We start from the raw sequence: 20631 nt of genomic DNA, 5'->3' as shown, positions 1-20631 counted from the left end.
CACAGGCAGAAAATGAGTTTCTTCACAGTCAGCTCAGCCACACAAGAAGGATTTCGGGGCAGGACGGTGGTGCTGCGTTGGGGAAACGCAGCGGAGCGGGAACAACGGGCTGAGGCAGGGCTGTGCTCCCAGGAGCGGTACGCGGGCAGTTCCAGTCTGAGGGGCACTCTGGTTTGAGACGCGCCTACAGCCTGAAACGCCCACACCGCAGAGAGCAGACTTCACCCCGGTGTACGAAAGCGCAGCGAAGCAACAGCCAGCCAGCGCAGCTCGCTGGCGGGGCTCCCATTAGGGCTGAAAGAGAACTGCTTCGCCGTGATTCCCGGCGGTGCCGCAGTCTCCCCACGCAGCGATCTCGGGAGCGGGCCGATTACGCCGGGCCCCGTAGGCGGCCGGGCCGCAGCCGCGCTCCACAACTCTCCTCAGCCGCGGGCACGGACTCGGCCCGCCCCCGGAGGCGGTGCGCTGTGGCAGTCCCCGCCCGCCGGCCGAGGGGCGGGAGCTCTCACCGAACCACTACTCCCGCCGGCGGGGCGCGGGCAGCGCTGTGCGCCCGGGGCGGCAGCGGAGCGGTGTAGATCCTCGCGGTGTGCTGGGGGCGCGGGGACTGGGGCGGGCGCGGACTCGGGGCGGTCCGGTCGCTTCTCCCCGCTGTCCGATAAACGGCTGCGGAGGGTCGGTGGCCCCCGGAGGAGGAGGAAGGACGGGCTACTGAGGGGCTGTCTGAGCGCGTTTTGGCTCTGTCCCCAGGCAGCGGCGGCCGCCGCGGGGTCCATGAGGCCCGGGCTCTCGGCTCGCCCCGGCTCCGGCAGCGCCCTGGTGCGGCGGCGGTGAGATGGGGGGCAACCTGGGCTGCCACCGTTCCATCCCCCGGGACCCTGCCGACCTGTGCCACAGTCGCAAGTTCAGCGCGGCGTGCAACTTCAGCAACATCCTGGTCAACCAAGAGAGGCTCAACATCAACACGGCCACCGAAGAGGAGCTGATGACTCTGCCCGGGGTCACCCGAGCGGTGGCCCAGAACATCGTGGAGTATCGGGAGTACATCGGTGGCTTCAAGAAGGTGGAGGACTTGGCGCTGGTGAGCGGGGTGGGGGCGGCCAAGCTGGAGCAGGTGAAGTTCGAGATCTGCGTGAGCAGTAAGGGCAGCTCTGCGCAGCACTCGCCCAGCTCCCTGCGGAAGGACCCGGCCTCCGAGCACCACCTGTCCGCCACCAAGATCAACATCAACACCGCCACGCCGGCGCAGCTCATGAGCATCCGCGGCATCACCGAGAAGATCGCCAACAGCATCGTGGACTACCGGAAGGAGCACGGGCCCTTCAAAAGTATCGAGGACCTGGTGAGGATGAACTGCATCAATTCCTCCTTCCTAGACAAAATCCGGCATCAGATTTTTGCGGAGAGGTCCCGACCCCCTTCAACGAACACCAACGGTGGCGTCAACTTCACAGCCAAGCCTCATCCCAGCCCCACTTCTCTCAGCCTCCAGAGTGAGGACTTGGATTTTCCCCCTGGGGGCCCGACCCAGATCATCTCCACTCGCCCCTCTGTGGAGATGTTCGGGGGGCTGAGGGATGGCAGACCCGTGCTGAGGGTGGCTACGTGGAACCTGCAGAGCTGCTCCATCGAGAAAGCCAACAACCCGGGTGTGCGGGAGGTCATCTGCATGACACTGCTGGAGAACAGGTAAGAGGCAGCATTTGTTCTGTTGGACCAGCTTCCCTTGGAATCATAGGTCAATACCTCTGGGCTTTAGGTGCCGTAGCGTCCCATTGCGATCCTAGTACCTTCTTGCCTTCCATTCCCACTCCCTGATTGAGTCCTGATGCTTTGGGTATAGTGATCGTCTCTTGCTAAAGCTACTGAAGTCCTTGACAAATGGTGAACCACCTAGTTAAGTGCCTGTGCATTTATGCTATTGGTTATGGCTGGTCACTGTGGGCCAGTTAGGGCTTGTTGGTCAAGCTTGGGTTCCTCAAAAGGTGAGAGCCTTCTGAAAAAGTCCCAGACTTTTCTTTGCTACCGGAAGCAAAAAAGCTTTGCTCGGGGCTGTGACCTGCTTAACCTCAGTGTTGGGGCTGTAGTTTGCTCTGCCTTGTGGCTACTCCTCGTTAGAGGGGAGATCAAAAGACTTCAGAGCATGCAGGATGGCTTGGGCTGTGTAATGAGCATGGAATGCCACAGTTCATCTCATGAGGGTGACACAGGTCAATAATGAGCAAGCAGTCACTGAGTATTTGCTAAGCTGGAGGAGCTGCTCATCTGCAGGAGCTCGTAGTGTGGAGCAGCTACCTGGATTGTTCCCATGCCGTGGTGAACTGCCTGCCTCTTCCCTCTGTGCTGGTGGCAGGGCATCTGCTGGGCAGGACTGAAACCCTCCTGCAGGCAGCCAGCCAGACCAGACTTCCCTGGGTTTAGAGACACCGAGTATAAGATCTGTTTGCAGTGTGGTCAGTGGTCAAGCTGACCTTTGAAACGAACTAGGCTGGTACTTCTGTTTCACAGCTGCAAAGCCAGGAGTGTTTTTTGTAAGGTAATTACGCAGCAGTGCTGGGGTGTCTCTTTTCCAAATAACTTAGTTGCTAAACTCCCTGTAAGAATGCAGTGAGGATTTTGCTGTAATTGTGCTCTCTCCTTTTCACATGTTAAATCTATCCCAGCTTATCTGTTGTTTAGCTTGTGGCACTGGGAAACTTGGTTTTTCTCTTCAGCTTCTGTTCAGAATTGCAGCTGGAAATTAGTAGGGTGACTCTCAGACTTCTAAATATGAGATTATGACGGGGAAAGGAAATGCTGACAAACTTATGCTTGGTGGTGCCAAGAGCCCTTTCCTTCCCTGGAACCGAGCTGCCATGCTGAATGATGGCTGTTGTCCATGTGGTCACAGAGGTCAGGCACGTTGAAAAGATGGTAACAGTGTTTTGGCATCCAGTGCTGTGGTGCAGCGTCCCCAGTCAGGGACACCTCTCCTCTGTGCTGCTTTCCTTCTGCTTGCTATGTGGTATGGGGGCACCCGATGCTCCAGCACAGGAAACATCTATCAGCCTCCAGCCATGACGACACAGCAGCCAAAATGGAGCTGAGAGTCCAGCTAGGAGCAGTTAGATGTTGCTCTTTCAGCTTCCGTTGGCCGTTCTGCTATTTCAGACGTGCCACACCTCCCCCTTCCAGTTGTGCTGGCTGGGGTGGTCCTGGGCATGAGGTCTCCTGGAGCTGGGTGTCAGGGGTAGGTATTGCTGCTGGGGAGCATCCATCTCTTCATCCTGCCAATCTTAGGATTGTTGGGTTCCAGTTCTGGAAAAAGAAAAAAAGTGCCTTTGGTGATTTCTACTTATTTATTTACCACGAGAGGAGTCTCGTGAAGTGTTAACTGCCCCTCACTTCTGCATCTTCAGCAGTACTGGGGGAGAAGCACAACCCGAAACAATACATCTATTGAAAAAGACAGAGAAAGTGGCTTACAACGTAAGCCTGTGTTGGCCCAAGCTGTGCACTGTGCCCGCAGAGTGTGATCACAACAGTTTTGTTTCTGATTTTAGCCTGCATGTCACTTCCTTTCTATCCAATGTAGCCAAGCAGGTACTCGATCGTAGTCAGTGGTGTGAACACTCTGAAACTCTGAAAGAGCTCAATACAAGTAGTTTTTTCTTCTTGTTCCATTTAATTGCACACATACGCACGGTACAATTGTTTTCAGTACTTGACCATGTTTCTGATAAGCTGGAAAGAAAAGAGTGAGTGATGTACATCCACACACAGGCCTGTGAAAGCTCCCTGGGAAAGTAAATGTGGGAACAGAAAAATCAACACAATGCAGGAAAAAAAGTATACCCTGGTAAAAGTTTTACTCAGCACCTCAGGGAGCAGCAGGAAGGAATTTCCTCTTGCTCGTGCTGTGTTGCTGAGATCTGTGGAGCTTTGCCACTGTAAGAGGCTTTGCTGAGATCAGAAACAGCCTCCCGTGCATGTGAAGTCCATGGTCCCCTAGCTACAGACCCTGGAAGCTGATAAAATGGCCTGGAAACGAATCTTTGCCCAGGTGAATTGCCTCCAGTTGATAACTGGCAGGGAAAACTCATCTTTTGGTTCTTTAGTTAGGAACACATTGGTGCTGCGCAGGGCTTCCCAGTGCTTTGGCCCAACACAATCAGAGTGCTACAGAAGGTGTGTACTTAAGGTGCTCAGTGGATGGTCGTAGCTGGGAACTTCAGCAGCAAGCTTTCCCTGGTTGACCTGAAGTCTGTTTAGCCTGACAGCTTAGCTTGTCAGTGTGCTGCCTGTTTGCTAATGCACTTTGTGCTCTGCCATCCACACGTACCTAAGTCATGCAACCCTATGTGGTCTCAGGGGCTGCTTGGTGGCAGCGTGGCTCCTGTGTGACAGCCTGCATCCTCTCACTTTCTAAACCCAGGAACATACAGCAAGTCAAGAAGATAGTCATAAATAATCTGTGAGGAGCAGTGAAGCATTTTAATCTGAGCTGTAGATCTCTGTATGGGGGCTTTCATGGCAGTTGAGAGGTCATTTTTTTGTGCTTTTAAATATATATTTTTTTAACTTTTCTTCATCTCCCGTTCACTTCACACAACTTTGAGACCTCTTGGACTTCTTCTTTCAGGCATTAGCAATGGGAAAAATTGCTGCTCATTTCCAGGTGAGGCTGGAAGATGAGGCTTTCGTCAGGCCCTGGGCAGTTTTGCACTGAAAGAACGGTGTTGCAGGAAAGGAAGGAAAGAGTGCCATCATTTATTTAAGACAAACAAACCAAAAAAAAAAAAAAAAAAAAGCAAGAAAAGGTCAAACTTCACATGGAGTAATCTGCTGAAGGAGGGGAAAAAATATTCCACACGTTCCCAAAAGTGCTAAATTTCTTAAGAATAGCAACAAGAGGAATGTATACCAAATTGGTAAGCATGACTACTACTGCTAAGCTATTTTGAAATGCATCACCGCCGTGCAAAAATAGAGAAATACAGCCCTGCCCCTCACCCTCTTTCTTACATTACAAGGATCTATGTTTATGACTGTTGGGAGTGGAGGAATGAGGTGTTTTCATTCAGAGGACTGGAGAGTAATTTTAGAAGACATTAACATGATGAACACGGAGGCGAGTGTGACAAATTGGATTAAAGTATCAAATGTGGGTGAAATTGTCCAAACTCATGGTATTTCTTGCAGGTATGGTACAGCAAACATGGCACATGTTTAAAGCAGGGGCAGAGCTGACCTTCCTTGCTGCTAGCAACCCTTGGGTTGGGGAAGTGTCATCAACGGTTTATACTCACCTCAAAAAAATGTAGTGTTAGGGTGGCACGATCGTAATGGACTACTGAGGTCAAATAAAATGCAGTGAGATTCCTCATGGGGAGGGCGAGCAGCCCCAGAGAAGATGTTTTCTCCGGCTGAGGTCAGGAGAGGACCAGGTCTTGTACCCTTACCCAGGTCTGCACTGGGGGGAACATCTCTTTCCATTCTCAGTCTGTACCTGTCTCAGGCCTGTCCCTCCTGGCCATTCAGACTGAGCGTTAGGAAATGATTCTTCCACAGAATGTGGTTGGGCACTGGAACAGACTCCCCAAAGCAGTGGTCACAGCCCCAGGCTGCTGGAGTTCAAGGAATGTTTGGACAATGCTCTCAGGCACAGGATTTGAGCTTTGGGTGTTTCTCTGTGGAGCCAGGAGCTGGGCACTGAGGTCCTTGTGGGTCCCTTCCAACGTGGGATATTCTGTGATTCTTGATTCTGTCACCTGAACTCGTGATTGCCACGATATCCATGATTGCTGTCTAGCTCGTACGTGCCAGGAGCACCTGCTGTGTGACTGCAGCACGAAACATGACACAGGTACGTGCAGTGCCAGCTGATGCACAGAGCACGCCAGAGGTGCATCCTCTACTTTAATTGCTTACTTGAAAGCATGCTGGTAGCCAAGGGCAGCAATTAGCTGTGCACGTTTCCCAGCATGTTTTCTGGGGGAGGTTTTCCAACTGGTTTAAGTTATACTTTTTAATACCGAGCGGTAACCTTTTGAAGACCTTTTTTTTTTTTTTTTAATTGTAGTCATGCTTGTCAACTCAATAAATCCAAATTGACAGCAAATCTGAAAGGAAAGCCATTTTTATTTTTTAAAACTAAAAAATATTCATATGGAAGGATCTGGTGGAGCATCAGGGTGCTAGATCTTGGGCTCATGTTCTGTGGAGCACAGCTCTTGTTCCTTCTTATCACAGTTGGCTCTTCCTGATGCAGAAAGGATCTGCAATAAAGCCTTAACACGTGCTGTGCTGATTGCCATAGAGTAACAAATACGGGTAGCAATGTAAGGTTTGTACTTGCAGCAGTTTTTCTCTTTTGGCTCTGTTTCTCTGAGGGTTGGTGTCTGTGTTTCCCTTGTGGAGCACATCAGCCCCCCGCCCCCAGCTCTGTAACCAGCTGGCCATTTTCAGTTTGACTTGGTGCAGTCAGAGTGATGGGAGGGGAACCTGTCTCCAAATACACAACTTTGCTTCTGCTTGCAGCAGGGTCTGGTAGTAGCAGCAATGGCCATACCTGCATGCTTAGAGGCTCTGCATTGGGCTGCCTTTGTAATTTCTCTCTCTCACTGTGACTCTCAGTGACCCAGCAGAGCCCCACGGTATCTCTGCTCCGTGTCTCTCTTTCTGGGTCTGTTTGGTTTTCCTCTATCAGGCTAATGCCGTGCTGGGGCCCTGCCAAGAATAATTCCCCTGCAATAAAAGAGCAGGAAAGAGGCCTGACTCAAATAACTCGGCTGTGCTAATAAGTCTTAAACTGCAAAAGAACAAATACACCCTCCCCTCCTTATGTAATGTGTAGGAAATCCTGCCTCCTGCTACCTCAAGAAAAAAAACGTGAGAATAAAGGAGTTCTTTAGATGGTATCTTCTAGGGGTATTTTGTGAAGTGAATTTTTATGAACACTAGAAGTACGGACGCACGTCATGCCATTAATTTGCACTTTCTGATACTTCTGAAGATGAAAATAATGGTGTGGCAGAACTGGGGGGTTGGTGTGCTTGTTGTTATTTTGCCCCCCACCTATATGAGCTTAGCAGGGTCACTTTTCAATGGTGATCTGTGCATTTGCTTTACTTCCACGATTGAGCATCTGAATGCATTCCTTGAACATCTGTGCAGCTGTATCTAGGCAGCTACTTTTGCCTGTATACCACCTTTAAAGATAAGAATAGAGGAGCGGTGTAGCTAAAGGTCAGTTCATCAGTGCGAAATAAAACCAAATTTTCTCCTCTCTTTTATTCTGATCTTCCTGTGCTGCTGCAGCATGTCCCAGAAAGCCTGACCAGAATGGGACGGATCAGGGAGGCAAGCATTTACTTCAGATGTATAAAATTTCCAACATGTGTACTTGATACATCTGGCATCACTTAATGTCTGCATAGTTTCACTCCACGCCTTCGGGGCTTTGCTGCCTGTTTGCTGCACGTCACTGGATTCAAGTTACGGATTGCAGGTACTTTAGGAAAGCAGAGCTGCCAAATTACTCCTGCAGATTCTGCAGGGCTCGCTGTATCCCACACGGCAAACATCGAATGGATCGGCTGATTCGCGGCAGTTGATCGGCACCCAATGTTCTGCTGCCTGCTTCAGGGCCCAAGGGGCTGTGACCTCATCCTGCTCAGCTTTTCAGAGACGTTGTGCTGCCCAGCCCAGCCACAGGAAGCAGAATAGTGCCAATGTGCAGGGCTGCATCCTGTAAGAAGAAATCTAGATTGCGCTCTGACTCTGCTGCGGTTTTGGAGCTCATAGCACAGCCTCAGGAGCAGTGGTTTAGTAGCTTCGGCTTAAAAAGAGCAACAGGAGCACTCCTGAAGGCTAAAGCTGCTGCTGCTGTTGTCTCACTAGGAAACGGGGAACACAAACCAGGAGCCTACAAACAAGGCTGTTAATACTGCAAATCTGTGGCGCTGTGTGGGTGGAATCCCGCTCAGCCCTGCCCAGGCAGGGGAAGATCATCTCTGCAGGAGCCATCTCCAGCTGCATGAAGCTGGGGCGTTCTGAGGAGGCTGGTTCTAGGGCTTCAGCTGCACTCTTCCTGCTGCCAGAGCTCAGTTCTCCTGTGGCAACGTGAGGAGGGCCCTGCAGCTCTAGCCTGCAATTAGCGCTGCCTAGAGTTGCTGGGAGCCCTGCCCAAACAATGATCTCCAGGCTCAGCCAAGATGAGCAGGGAGAAGTTGATAGGACACAGATTATAGCATTTCTATTACTTATTTTTAAGTGGCATTGTTCTTGGTGGCAGTGCAGGTGTAAGCTGACATACTAAGGCACAGCATCACCGTGAAATAATTACTACAGGCTACAGTCATTTCTCAGTGCCTTTGTGTAGTAGGGTGATGGAGACAAGAACTGTGGCACAGCGTTAATAATGGTGGTTAAAAATAGGAACGCAGTAGCTTCTTTGTTTCCAGATTCTTTAGTTTTTATTTTTTTTTCACAAGAGGAGATGGTGCCAGCTGGGATTCAAGCACTAATCCATTGCAGGGTGATGCTGCTGGTGACAGAGCATCTGAGTGCTTGGTGGCTGCAGTTCTCCCTACACAAGTATTGCGCTTCTACACGACGCTTGTTGACACATGGAAAATAAAGATGTGGTGATTGCTGGTAACCAACATGGCTTCACCAAGGGCAAGTCGTGCCTGACAAATTTGGTGGCCTTTTATGATAGAGTTACAGCATCAGTAGATAAAGGAAGAGCAATTGATATCATCTACCTGGACTTCTGCAAAGCGTTTGATGCTGTCCCACATGACATGCTGGTATCCAAATTGGAGAAAAGTGGATTTGATGGATGGACCACTCACTGGATAAGGAATTGGCTGGATGGTCACACTCAGATAGTTGCGGTCAATGGCTCAGTGTCCAAGTGGAGACTGGTGACGAGTGGCATTCTTCAGGGATTAGTGTTGGGACCGGTGTTGTTTAACATCTTTGTAGGTGACATGGACAGTGGGATCGAGTGCACCCACGAAGTTTGCAGATGACACCAAGCTGAGCGGTGCAGGTGACACACTAGAGAGAAGGGATGCTACCCAGAGGGAACCTGGACAGGCCTGAGAGGTGGGCCCATGCCAACCTCATGAATTTCAACAAGGCCAAGTTCAAGGTCCTACAACTAGGTTAGGGCAATCCCAAGCACACATGCAGATTGGGTGGAAAATGACTAAGAGCAGCCCTGAGGAGAAGGATTTGGAGGTGTAGGTTGATGAAAGACTCAAAATGAGCTGGCAGTGTGTGCTTGTAGCCCAGAAGGTCAACTGTATGCTTGGTTGTGTCAAGAGAAGTGTGACCAGCAGGTTGAGGGGGGTGATTCTGCCCCTCTAATCTGCTCTCGTGAGACCTCACCTGGATTACTGTGTCCAGTTCTGGGGCCCCCCAACACAAAAAGGACATGCAGTTGTTGGAGCGGGTCCAGAGGAGGGCCATGGAGATGATCAGAGGGTTGGAGCACCTCCCCTGTGAGGATAGGCTGAGAGAGCTGGGGCTGTTCAGCCTGGAGAAGAGAAGGCTCCAGGAGGACCTTATAGTAGCCTTCCAGTACCTGAAGGGGGCCTACAGGAAAGCTGAGGAGGGACATTTTATAAGGGCAGATAGCAACAGGATGAGGGGAAATGGTTTTAAACTGGAAGAGGGTAGATTTAGGTGGGGGGAAGAAGTTCTTTACTGTGAGGGTGGTGAGACACTGGAACAGGTTGCCCAGCAAGACTGTGGATGCTCCCTCCCTGGAAGCATTCAAGGCCAGGCTGGATGGGGCTTTAAGCAATATGGTCTAGTGGGAGGTGTCCCTGCTTATATCAGGGGGGGTTGGAACTATGTGATCTTAATGGTCCCTTGCAACCCAAACCATTCTGTGATTCTATAATCTGTTGCACTGACCATCTGCATGAAATAACACAGTTGTGCAGGGACACCCAGCTCTATTCTGAATAATTCAGGTGAGCATCAGAGCAAGGATCACTGTGAGCTATTCCTGTGCTCCAGCTGAGCTAATTGACCTTGTTTCCACTCACGGCTCTCCCCAGGAGCTGGCTGGTGAGGCAGCTGGGCTGTCTGCAGCATCCAGCGAGCTTGCCTGGAACAGGTTTGGATTCCTCTGTCTAGTGCTGCTGTACATAGCATAGGCATGTTTAGTGTGTGAGATCACCTTGGTACCACGTAGGTTGTCTGTCTGTCCTGGCTCTGTATTTGGGGCGGTGAGTCTGGCACGTGGTGCAGTAATGCCCTTCTGCTTGTTTGAGGACAAGTCCTGCCAGATAGTGCTATTCGTGGGTACAGTTCTTGCCTTAAATTTAAGGGGCAGAGAAGGAATTGGAAAATTTTCTTCCTGCCTTTTTCCTTTCTTCGGAGTGTTTCAGGTGAAGTTGTCTAGCTACCGTACAAATTTAGCTGAAGCAGCTGTCCAACAGCTGAGCTGGTTTGTAATGGGTTATTGAACAGCTAATTAATCAGCAAGGATTTTGTTTTGTGCTGTGGTGGCAGGCTTCCTGCCCTGAATCCCTTGCATTCCCAGTATGCTGTTAGTCATGCAAAAATGATATGCCCTTCCTTTGCTTAACAAAGGCGAAAAAGCACGAACATCTCCTGGATACAGGATAAAGAGCCTGTCGCTTTTGTTTTGGGAGTTCTCCTTTGACTCCTTTTTATTTATAGCTCCGTTTTTCCCCACTTCTCCCTCGTTGGTCTGTTCAGCATGTGCTTGCGGTCACAGAAAGCGCATGCTGTCCTGCTCCAATGATGTTTCTGCAGCATTGCTCACGGTGACTGGCGGTCAGTGACCTCTCTGGGGTTTGTCTGGTGTCAGTGTTAGCCAGCTTTCTGCTGAACTGGTGGTGGTCTGCTGCTGGATGCACAGCAGATGTTAACTTAGGACACCCGTTTTGGTCTCTGTATGTATTCTCTTTAAGCAAGTAAGACCAAGTTCACCTTTAGCTTAATGCCACTGAACTGCAGAATTCTAATCATTCTAGATGTCATTCTAATTTGACACTGAAAAATTAGCTGTAAAATGTTTGAATTTGTTGCTTTTATGCACAAAAAGGAAGTTCTGTGGCTTTGCTGCTGAACCTACTGATCATGGCACGTAAAGTGACTGCCTTATTCCTCTTCTGCAACCTTTATACAGGCCAGCCTGAGTTATCCTATGCTTTTGGCAGTAACAGCAGTGCAGTTTTTGCTGTCTGTCTACACGTTTTCCTGCTGTTCCTTTGTCCTGCTACTTGCCTTATCTCTCTCTCTGTTTAAATTCCCAGTTCATGATCAATGCAGCCCAAACTGCATACTGCCAGCTGTCCTCTGCACTGGCCTCCCCAAGGCAAACAGGGTGTTGAGCAACAAGCAGGATGGCATCACGCCTTCACTTTTTGCAGCAGAACAGGATGAGTGAATAAAATCATTTAAATAAAAATGGAAAAATGTCCCTCTTGCTGTTGTGCTGACATGAGCCTGAAAACCTATACACAGAAACTTTTCAGCAGATTTTCTTCTGCTATGTAGTGTTTAAGAACAAGGAACAGTGAGGTTTGAACATAAGCACTGAGGGCCAGGGCTGTACAGAGGGACCTGAATCCAGCTAGTGGAAACTTGGGGTTGGATTAAGATGTGAGATGTGGGGAGGATGAATGGGTCGGTGCTACTGGCAGGCAGCTTGGCCTTGTTTCCAACATATCTTTTATCAAGAGATCCCTCTGAGTTTACTCTTTGGCTACCAAAAAAATAATCTCAATTGCATGTTTTAATCACTTCTGATTTCTCTGGTGGAAAGTATTAGCACAGGAAAGGAAAGGAAATCGTGGCTTAAGGGACAGAATAGAAGTTCTGGGACCAAGCAGTCCTCCGTCAGCAGCCCATGGATTTAATAGATATTTGGACAACATCCACACTGAGCAGTTGACTGTAAAAATGCTAGAAAAAACACCTGTAGATGAAGGTTGAAGTGCTCAGGCAAAAGCCCCATCTAAGCACGTGATGTTCCCTTTTCTTTTTTTAAACACTTGCACTTTGCTATGGGTTGGCTCGCTTCACCTTCTGCTGCAAGGAGCTTGCAGACCCATCTCATTTTTGACTTTTTTTTTTTTCATAGAATCATTAGGATTGGAAAAGACCACTAATATCATCAAGTCCACCTGTCAGCCCATCCCCACCATGCCCACTAACCGTGTCCCTCAGTGCCACGTCTACACGTTTCTTGAACACTTCCAGGGATGGTGACTCCACCACTTCCCTGGACAGCCTTTTTGTTTGTTTATTTGAAATTCAGCTGCATTTTTTTGAGCTCTAAATTGCACATCCGTGCACCCAAACTGGGCAAAATACAAGTGAAAATAAAAAGATAGATGGCAATCTGTCCATTGAGTTTCTGTAAGTTGAAAGGAAATTGCCTCTATCTCTGACTGACCTTCAGACTTGCTCTTTTAACCTGAATGTGCCTCCTTCCTCACCCTGTCTCCTGTCCTACTGAACTAAAGTCATCTCACTGGCTTTGTCTGCTCTTAAATTGCCTTGCCACACCTTGAGTGCTTCCAGCTTGCCCAACTGCGTTTTGATTGAGCCTTTGCTCTCAAGCCATTAGGCCTGAATTGCGATATCACCCACCCGTCTATGAGGCCAAGGACTTTCAGTTTCCTTTGATCATCTGTGGTATTTCCCCCAAATCACGCTAATCTGCTTTCTGTTCCAAGATACGCTGCAGTATTTCTGTCTCCTCTGCTGAAGCCTCTCCCCAGGCAGGTTGAAAATCGGAACCTTTTAAGATGGTTCAAGTTTCAGGCTAAACCTGATTGAAAATTGCGGCCTTGCCTTTTATTCTCAAGAAGGAAATAGAGGAGGCTCCTGGACCAGTGCTTTAGGGGAAGAAAGTCCTTATGTTTTTGATTTCTGTTCCTCAGATGGGCTTAAGGCTTCTAAGAAAAAGGCCTTGTTAACTTTTAACTCTCAGGAGTGGTTGTTTACAAGGAATTAGGATGTACATTAGGAGCTTAACAGCACAGCCTTCCCGGTTTCTTTTTCCTGAGCCTTCATTTGAGTCTTTCTGTTTCTGCTGTGCCTCAGTGACACAATTGCTGCCCCATCTGCATCCTACTGCCTTAAAGATAGTGCCCAGAGATATCAGCTCCGGGAGAAAAGACTGATGAATTGATATCAGAACGATCTTCTTGTTCCGTAGCTCTCCAACACAGAATGCTTAAGCATGCCTCTTAAAAATAGAAAGTACTGAAGGAATCTCAGCTCTGTCAACGTGGAGTCATTTGTCTTCACTGTGTGGATGTGACTTAGTTTGGCCTTGGTATTTGCAGGATTAAGTGTGAGTTGTCCATACAAAACTCCTTGTGGCTTACTTTTAGATGCACTTAATGGCGCACTTTAAGGGATTGTTTGGAACCTAGAGGCAGAGCAGCTAATGAGTACCGTCCTAGTAGGTGTGTGTGTGTGTTTGTGTTTTGTCAGGAATGTCAATTGATAGCCTGAAAACAACTTTTCTTCTGGAGGCTTGCCAGCTGTCTGTACTGTCCTTTTTCTTGTTGTTACTTGTATGTTTTGGAATTTTTTTTTCCTGTTCCTGTGATTTTTGTACCCTGTGATACAGAGTAATTGTATCCAAATATTAATCAAATGCTGTCCATAAACTTTGCACATATATTTATTTACTACAGGGCAATATAATGTTGTCTGGGAGCAAAGGTCTCGCGCTAGCTTCAGTTCAGCATCCTGAGATGGCACCGAGGCTGCTGCTTCTGTTTTTATTACTGCTGGCGTTCGCCTCAAGTTGCACCACCCAGGTCTGCTCCTCAAAACTGAATTGCTTCTGAAAATGCTGCCAAATCCCAGAGCACCGTCTCTTGTGAAATAAGCAATACTTGGAGTGATCTGGAAATAGTGGTAACATAGTGGAAATAGTGGTAACATAGTGGTAGAATTCATTGGGACAGGTCGATGTGAGCAAGCCCAGCAAGTAGAATGTGAAAAGCACATGCAACTCTTCCTGTGCAGGCTGCGGGCTGCTGTGCTTGTCTCAGTGAGGAGCAGGGATGAGCAATGGAGGTGGCTGGCAGCTGCAGCAAGCGCTGTCCAGCCAGCGGTGGCACTTTTCTCCCACTGCTGAAGTAATTGGGTGCTAAAGGAGAATTATTAAACTTCTCTTCATCTCAGTGCCACCTGAATTCCAGCAGGGAAACAAATTGAACCTGACAAATGCTGCCTAATGACACATCTTTCTGCAGCTCGCTTATTCCCTCCTTCCATCCTCCTGTCTGCTGCAGCCCATCAAATGCTTCTGCCTGTTTCCTTGCTGTGCTTTTTTTTTATCCTGCTTTCCATACTGTTGCTTTGCCTTAGGAATGTGATGCATGGCAATCTCAATGTTGTAGTACTGTGTTATTGCCTGTAGATATTAAATTATGAGCTTGATTGTTTTTACAAGTTGGTTTTATGGCACAACTTCAGGAGGAAGTCATGGTAACAAAACGGGCACAAATCACACATCTTCAAATAACCTGAAGTGCTTTCTGCGGAGCAGCGATTAGTTTATCCTCAGACTAATGAAGAAATGGGAATGGTGTTGTTGTAAAACGGTTATAATTTCCGCTTCATGTACTTTGTAGACCTGCAGGTGTGTAAGTACCACTGAGAAAAACCACCAGAGATGTGTTTGCATTGCTTTAAGCCCAGCACTGAATCTGGTAAAACAGTTACCAGGGCTCAGAGTGTAATGCTGTCACCTCTGCTCATGAGGAGTGCCTGTGTTACCTCCCTTGCCACTTCACCACTGTGTTATCACCTGCCCAGGATGGAGAAGAAAGCCGTCTGCGGCATGACAGGGTGGAGGAAGGCAGGGTGTTACTGGCAGGATATCAGGGTGCAACTCCAGGGAACATCTTGTAGGCATCCTCGCCGCTCTGGTGCACATTGTGCACGTAGTTTGCTAAGGGCTACTTTACCCACAAAATGTGGAAAGCACATACAAAGCTGCATGAGGCATAATTTTGCATCATTGGCCCAACCTCATTCATGAAGCACTGTATCTTCCCATCCTCACTTTCTAAAGTGCAATTGGGCTTTGCTTGTAATACCTAGCGAGCTCTGCTTCTGGCCAAGCAGGCTTTCCCATCCACACAGAAGATTAATGTTTCTAAGGCTATTTTGTATTGAAGATTCTGACCTAAATAAGGTTAAGAAGCTGGACTGCACAATTAGCACTGAATGCCAGAGGAGAGGGGGGGGGAAAAAAAAAGCAGAGCTGAGCTCAGGCCACTATTCTCTGCATTCACAGGGGCTGTCTGTGTGCAGTACCCTTGCGTCCTTATGCTTTAAAGGCCATTCTTATGTCCAGACACCCTTGAGCCTGGCACGCAGGGCTACTCTTTGACTGGGAAGCTTTCAGAACTTCTTCCTGTGTGTCATTGTGAAGTCTGACGCTGGGACTGTTTCCAGCTCGCCGAAGACACTCCGACATTGTTTGCTCCTAATCCCCTCCTCCTTGCAGGGTATGGTGTGTATGGAGGATAGCATGTTCTCTTGTTTGCTTTCTGTGCAGAAACACAAGCAGCAGTTCATGGGAATAGTGTAACCCCGAAGGAGCGAGGAGCCAAGGCAGAGGGCAGTGGCATGGCGTGATGGTGGTATGAGTGGTTGCTCCCACAGTGATGCTGAGCTATCAGGGCCGGCTCTGAGCAGGGCTCAGCGTGTCTGCTTGCTGGCCTGCCATCAAGAAGCAGAAAAACTTTTGGCACTGTGGGCCTTCTGCTTTCCAGCGTGAGGAACGGATGCTTCCTTCTTGCCACTGCTTGCGGTCACTCGGGATTTGCTGCTGGTTTGCTATTTCTTTTTGTGTGCGTATAGCCAAGGGAAATAAAAGCAGGTTAATAGAGCAGGGAGAATAGGGCTTTCTACTGAACTAGCCTTTTTTCTTCCCAAACCTTAGCTCAATGAAGAATAGCAGGTTGCTGAAATAGAAAATGTGTATGCACGTGACTGTACAAGGGCATCTTTTGGTGCAGAGATTTAACTTTGGGAGCTTGGATTATGTTATTTATAATCTCATTACACTGAGGTAGTTGTATTATTGATCTCAAGTGGCCTTCAGGCCAGCCCACCAGGCAGAAGTGAAAAGTGCTGCTCCAGAAGGTCTTATACAGTCCTTGAAGCATTCACCCAACGAGACAAAGCAAATAAATGATGAAAAAGGAATTTATCCCACATCTGGTTATTTCCCTTTTTCCTGTCTTCAAGCAGGTAAGGAGCTTAGGTGGAGTTAGAACTTCTTCCAGTACGCAGCACTGTGCCTCCGTTCCCTCTCATTCCCTTTCTGTTGTGATTTATTAGCTGTGGGCATGTGGAGTGCTAAAGGAATTGATTTGAGGAGTGAGGAGGCTGGAGTGGAATTAAAGCTGTGGTCTGAGGTGTGATAGAGGGGCTCAGTAGTTTGATTTTTTAATTCAGGATGTCTCTTCCTATGTACTAGAACCTGGGATAAGCTTTACCCATAGATACCAGTCAGCTACACTGGGATCCCTGAATTGATTTCTACATCTGTGTGCCATCACCTTTGCAAGGCTGGGCATTGCCAGTGCTGAAAGTTCATAAACTATGAAGATAGCTCCTAAAAGCAAGGGGATTAATAACTTGGAGCTACGTGTACCAACTGTTCAGGCTGTTGTGAGCCATAACCTGAAACCTCGCATTCCTCCCTTGCAGCATTGCCTGGTGAAAGAGAAAAAGCTGTTGTCTGCTCAAAGCAGGCTGAAACAGAGAGGGCAGGATGTTTCCCAGCCAGATCCCATATCCAGTGAGTTGAACGCAGAGATGCCTGCTGTGGGCTATGTCTTGTGTTCTGCCTCAGCTGCACCTCCTCCAGTTTGCCCACATTTCACATCCTGCCCATGTGATGGGCGTTCCCCTTCTTGAAAGAGCCTTTCAGAACATCCTTGCGTGTTGGCATGGGGGTGGGCAGGGAGGAAAGAAAAAACCCAACACCCAACTCTGCTCACGTAGGAAATCAGGTGGTTTGCACACCATGTGAGAATATTTCTTCAGCACAGAGCTGGCAGGGTGGCAATGTTGACTAACTCTTTACAGCTGCGTTTTCCTGCTGGATTGTTGATCCCAACTGAGTATTGGCTCACCTCATGTTGTTACCAAACTCCCGTTGCGTGATGCGTTGCGTTGGTGCCGTCACCCCTGCTTACTCATTGCAAGAGACTGCAGGGCAACATAGATATGTCTGAGTGCTTTTTATGACCAAGCAAAATTCCACTGGAGCTATGTACACACCTGAATAACTGCTACTTAAAAGGCTGGAACAGACCTGAGTTGTCTTAGTCTTTCATAATCCTGTGGCAGTACCTGGTACCAAATAGCACAGGTGTCTTTATGTAGACAGGAGGTGTGCAACTTGCTGATAGCTGTTGGCATGTTTGGCCTGCGTGGTTGGCCAGACTTCAGCTGAAGGGAGGGCAGGAGGTAGGACAAGCGGCTTCAAACTAAAAGAGGGTAGGTTTAGATTAGATACAAAGAAGAAATTCTTTACTCACAGGGTGGTGAGACACTGGCACAGGCTACCCAGAGGAGCTGTGGGTGCCATGTCCCTGGAGATGTGCAAGGCCAGGTTGGATGGGTCCGTGGGCAGCCTGATCTGGTGGGAGGCAGCTCTGCCTACAGCAGAGTGTTGGAACTGGGTGGACTTTCAGGTCCCTTCCAACTCAAGTCATTCTCTGATTCTTCCTCCTCTTGTTTGGGACTGTGAAGAAAGAGGACTGTGACCCCTAGCCCTCTGCAGAGAAGAAACACCTGCATGGAGGTTGTGCTCCAGTCATCAGTCATCCTACTTTCCACATAGCATGCTGTCTGCCTGTCCCAACTGTTATATCGTGCTTCAGTCCTAAGAGTAAAGTTTGTGCCTGACCTGTTCTTGCTCTTCTCTGAAAAGCAGAAGGAAAGTTTGAAATTCTCCTTTCTGCTTCTTTCTTACACTCTGCTTTTCTGGGAAAGCTGTTCGTGGTGTGATTGCATCTTGAGCCTGTTACATGTGATGTGTTGTTTATTTCTTCCTCTTGCTCCTAAAGAGGAGGGGATGCTAACTGCCTTTTCTCTTCATGGCCTTCCTTCCCAAAGTGGACCCCTGTCCTCCTCCTCCTTTGTCACTGTGTGCTCTTTTCTTGAGCTTATTTCCCAGAGGACGGTGCTGCTTCATGGTGACCTCATTCAGAGCAAGATGCCGAATTGCAGTCTTGCCCTTGGCGTTTTCTTTCAGTGAAGTGCTCACGAATGCTGGCATTTTTGCCTTTTTTATTTTTTTTTTCTACAGGCTCTGCTACTTGGCTGGTCTTTTCCTGTGTTGGAGGTTTGAGGCCTTGGGGAGGGGATGATTTTTTATATATCTCATATATAGGCCATAGCAGCTGTCACTTGAATAATTTTTAGATTGTTTAAACTAGTGAAAAATCTGTGAACACCCAAAGGGCTACAACCAGGTCTGCTGTATGACACGGTTGCTGCCATATTCTCCAAGGATCATCCTCTTGGGCCTGCCATCTTCTTCTTCCCTCTCTTCTCATGATGTTTCGGGTTCCACTTAGTCTATGTCAGGACATTGCTGCAGCCACCGCATCCCAAGCCTTGTTAGCATCATGCTTGAGGAGAAGCCGGCCTGGTGGGGGGAGAGGCACCCCCCAAAATGCTGCTCTGGGGATGCCCCAGGGTGAAACGCCAAGGTGTTCCTCCTCATTGGATGTCCCAGCTGCTGACGTTTTAAAACAAAAGCAATCCCATTGGAGATTGTGTTGCCCAGTGGTGAAGCTTCAGTAGCCTCATATATGTTGCCTGGCTGCGTAAAAATGCTTCGCTTTGCCAAAGTAAATGGTGAGGAGAACTGGTAATGGGCTCATCAATGAAAATGAGTTTGGAGGTAGAAAGCCTTGAATTTAGTCACGGAGGAATAAAAAAACAAATGTAATCACCTTTTTGTTGCATGCGGGCTGTGCAGAAGTGCTGTAATTATCCCTATTAGAAGTCCAGTAAACTCTATTAACCTTTCTCCCACTGTCAAGACTTGCATAATGTCAGGCACTTTATTTTCCTCTCTTAGTAAGAGGAGTAGCTAGTATGGAGGTTGCATGGTCGCAGCTATTTTTCTCATTTCTCTTTAAAGCTGAAAATATGTATTTTGTATTTTTCTGTTCTTGATATATAAATATTTTCTGCCTAACCGAGGGAGATAAGAGAACTTCCCCTTATTAAATCCTGTGGCAATGCAATCCCAACCACGTAATATCCGACGGAACACTGAGACATCTGCCTTTGGCAATTTTTATTTTTATTAGAGAGACAGCGTTTCTCTTCTTCAAGCATGAATCCTAGTAACCCTGAAGATGTCTGGCTGGATCCTTGCCGGCAGGGTTACTTCAGTTCAGCAAATCCACTCTGCCTGGAGTTCACAGCAGCTTGCATCCACTCAGCAGCAAAGCACCTGAAGCACTGGCCATACGCAGCATGAGCAGGGCAAAGGAGATGACAAGAATCACGTTGTTTTGCAAAACGCCCACTGCAGTCCTCACAGCCTCCAGTGCTCTGCTTTGGGTTTTAATATTTAATTTTTTTTTTTGACTTTTAAATAGTGCATGACCTTTTAAGACTAAGCCGTAGCTGTTCAGTGTTTGGGGATTTATTTGACACACTTTGAGAAAGAGGCAGCCTTAAACTTCTGCTGTGTGCCTTAAGAAAACCATGATGTTTCCTAGTGCTTTCTTGCGCTTCTAACCCAGCACTGGTCATCCGTGTGCTGAATGTCAGCAAAACTTGCCCAGTGAGATAAATTTGGTTCTGCTGGACTTATGCTGCAAAGTAACAACTGCTGGTGGCTAGATCTTCCATGGAATTTGAAGGTTAGCTCCACTTCTCCCAGCAGTTACAGGTTTTCAATTCCACGTCCCCCATTTTTGAGTATTGCTGAAAATGCTTTAGGCTTCTGTTTGATTACCCCTGCCTCCACCACCTTCACAAATCTCCTGCTAAACTGCCTTTACACCCCCAAATTATAGTGAAAGATATGACTAGGAAATATTTTTTTCCGGAACTTAAGATAAAAATAAGCCGGAAGGCTGTTTAAAAAATAGGAGCCATGATCCAAACAGCAAAGAGTAAATGCTGAAGTAATGAATAATGCATTAAGGTTTTCCTTAAATCTGAAGTGGGAGTCATTTGCAGTATATAATTAGTGCTTATGTAATGTGTACGCTTTCATGCATTGTGAAATCTCTAAGGGATGCATTGAAAAGTGAAGTTGTCTAGGAGGACAAGGCTATGGCTCTGTCCCACCTCCATCTCTGATGGCCACTGGATGAGTGTCTTCTCTGCAGCTTCAATTGCATTCTCAGCGTTGCTTAAGAAATGTGTTTCTGAGATCCTCCCCATAGCTGTCTGTTATTCTAAGTGCTCAGAGCTGATCCAGGTTAATCTGGGAGCTGCCTGTCTGTGAAGTAAATTGGCTTCACTTAGATGACTGCTGAACACAGCTTACTGGATGGGAACAGTGACTGCTTAAAGCATTTTATCTACCGTTGCAGGAGAAGGTTGGGCTGTGCTCTGGCTGCCCACTGGTATCTGCTG

General features: G+C 48.1%; 1 protein-coding gene across 2 annotated transcripts in view; it reads left to right on the top strand.

Annotated features, from left to right (window-relative positions):
- EEPD1 (endonuclease/exonuclease/phosphatase family domain containing 1) overlaps positions 1 to 20631 on the top strand; it is a 65122-nt gene that overhangs the window by 4865 nt on the left and 39626 nt on the right. Inside the window, exon 2 of one of the 2 annotated variants that reach the window (XM_046938127.1) lies at positions 751 to 1689. In XM_046938127.1, the coding sequence (XP_046794083.1) occupies positions 836 to 1689 (854 nt within the window). In that variant the 5' untranslated portion in view covers positions 751 to 835. Of the gene's footprint in view, positions 1 to 547; positions 1690 to 20631 lie in introns of those variants that run through there. The other variant, XM_418838.7, reaches the window with a different exon arrangement.

The sequence above is a fragment of the Gallus gallus genome, chromosome 2, assembly GCF_016699485.2.
Source record: "Gallus gallus isolate bGalGal1 chromosome 2, bGalGal1.mat.broiler.GRCg7b, whole genome shotgun sequence".
NCBI lineage: Eukaryota > Metazoa > Chordata > Aves > Galliformes > Phasianidae > Gallus > Gallus gallus.
Note: the sequence above shows the minus strand (reverse complement) of the source record. Positions and strands in the feature narration are given on the sequence as shown.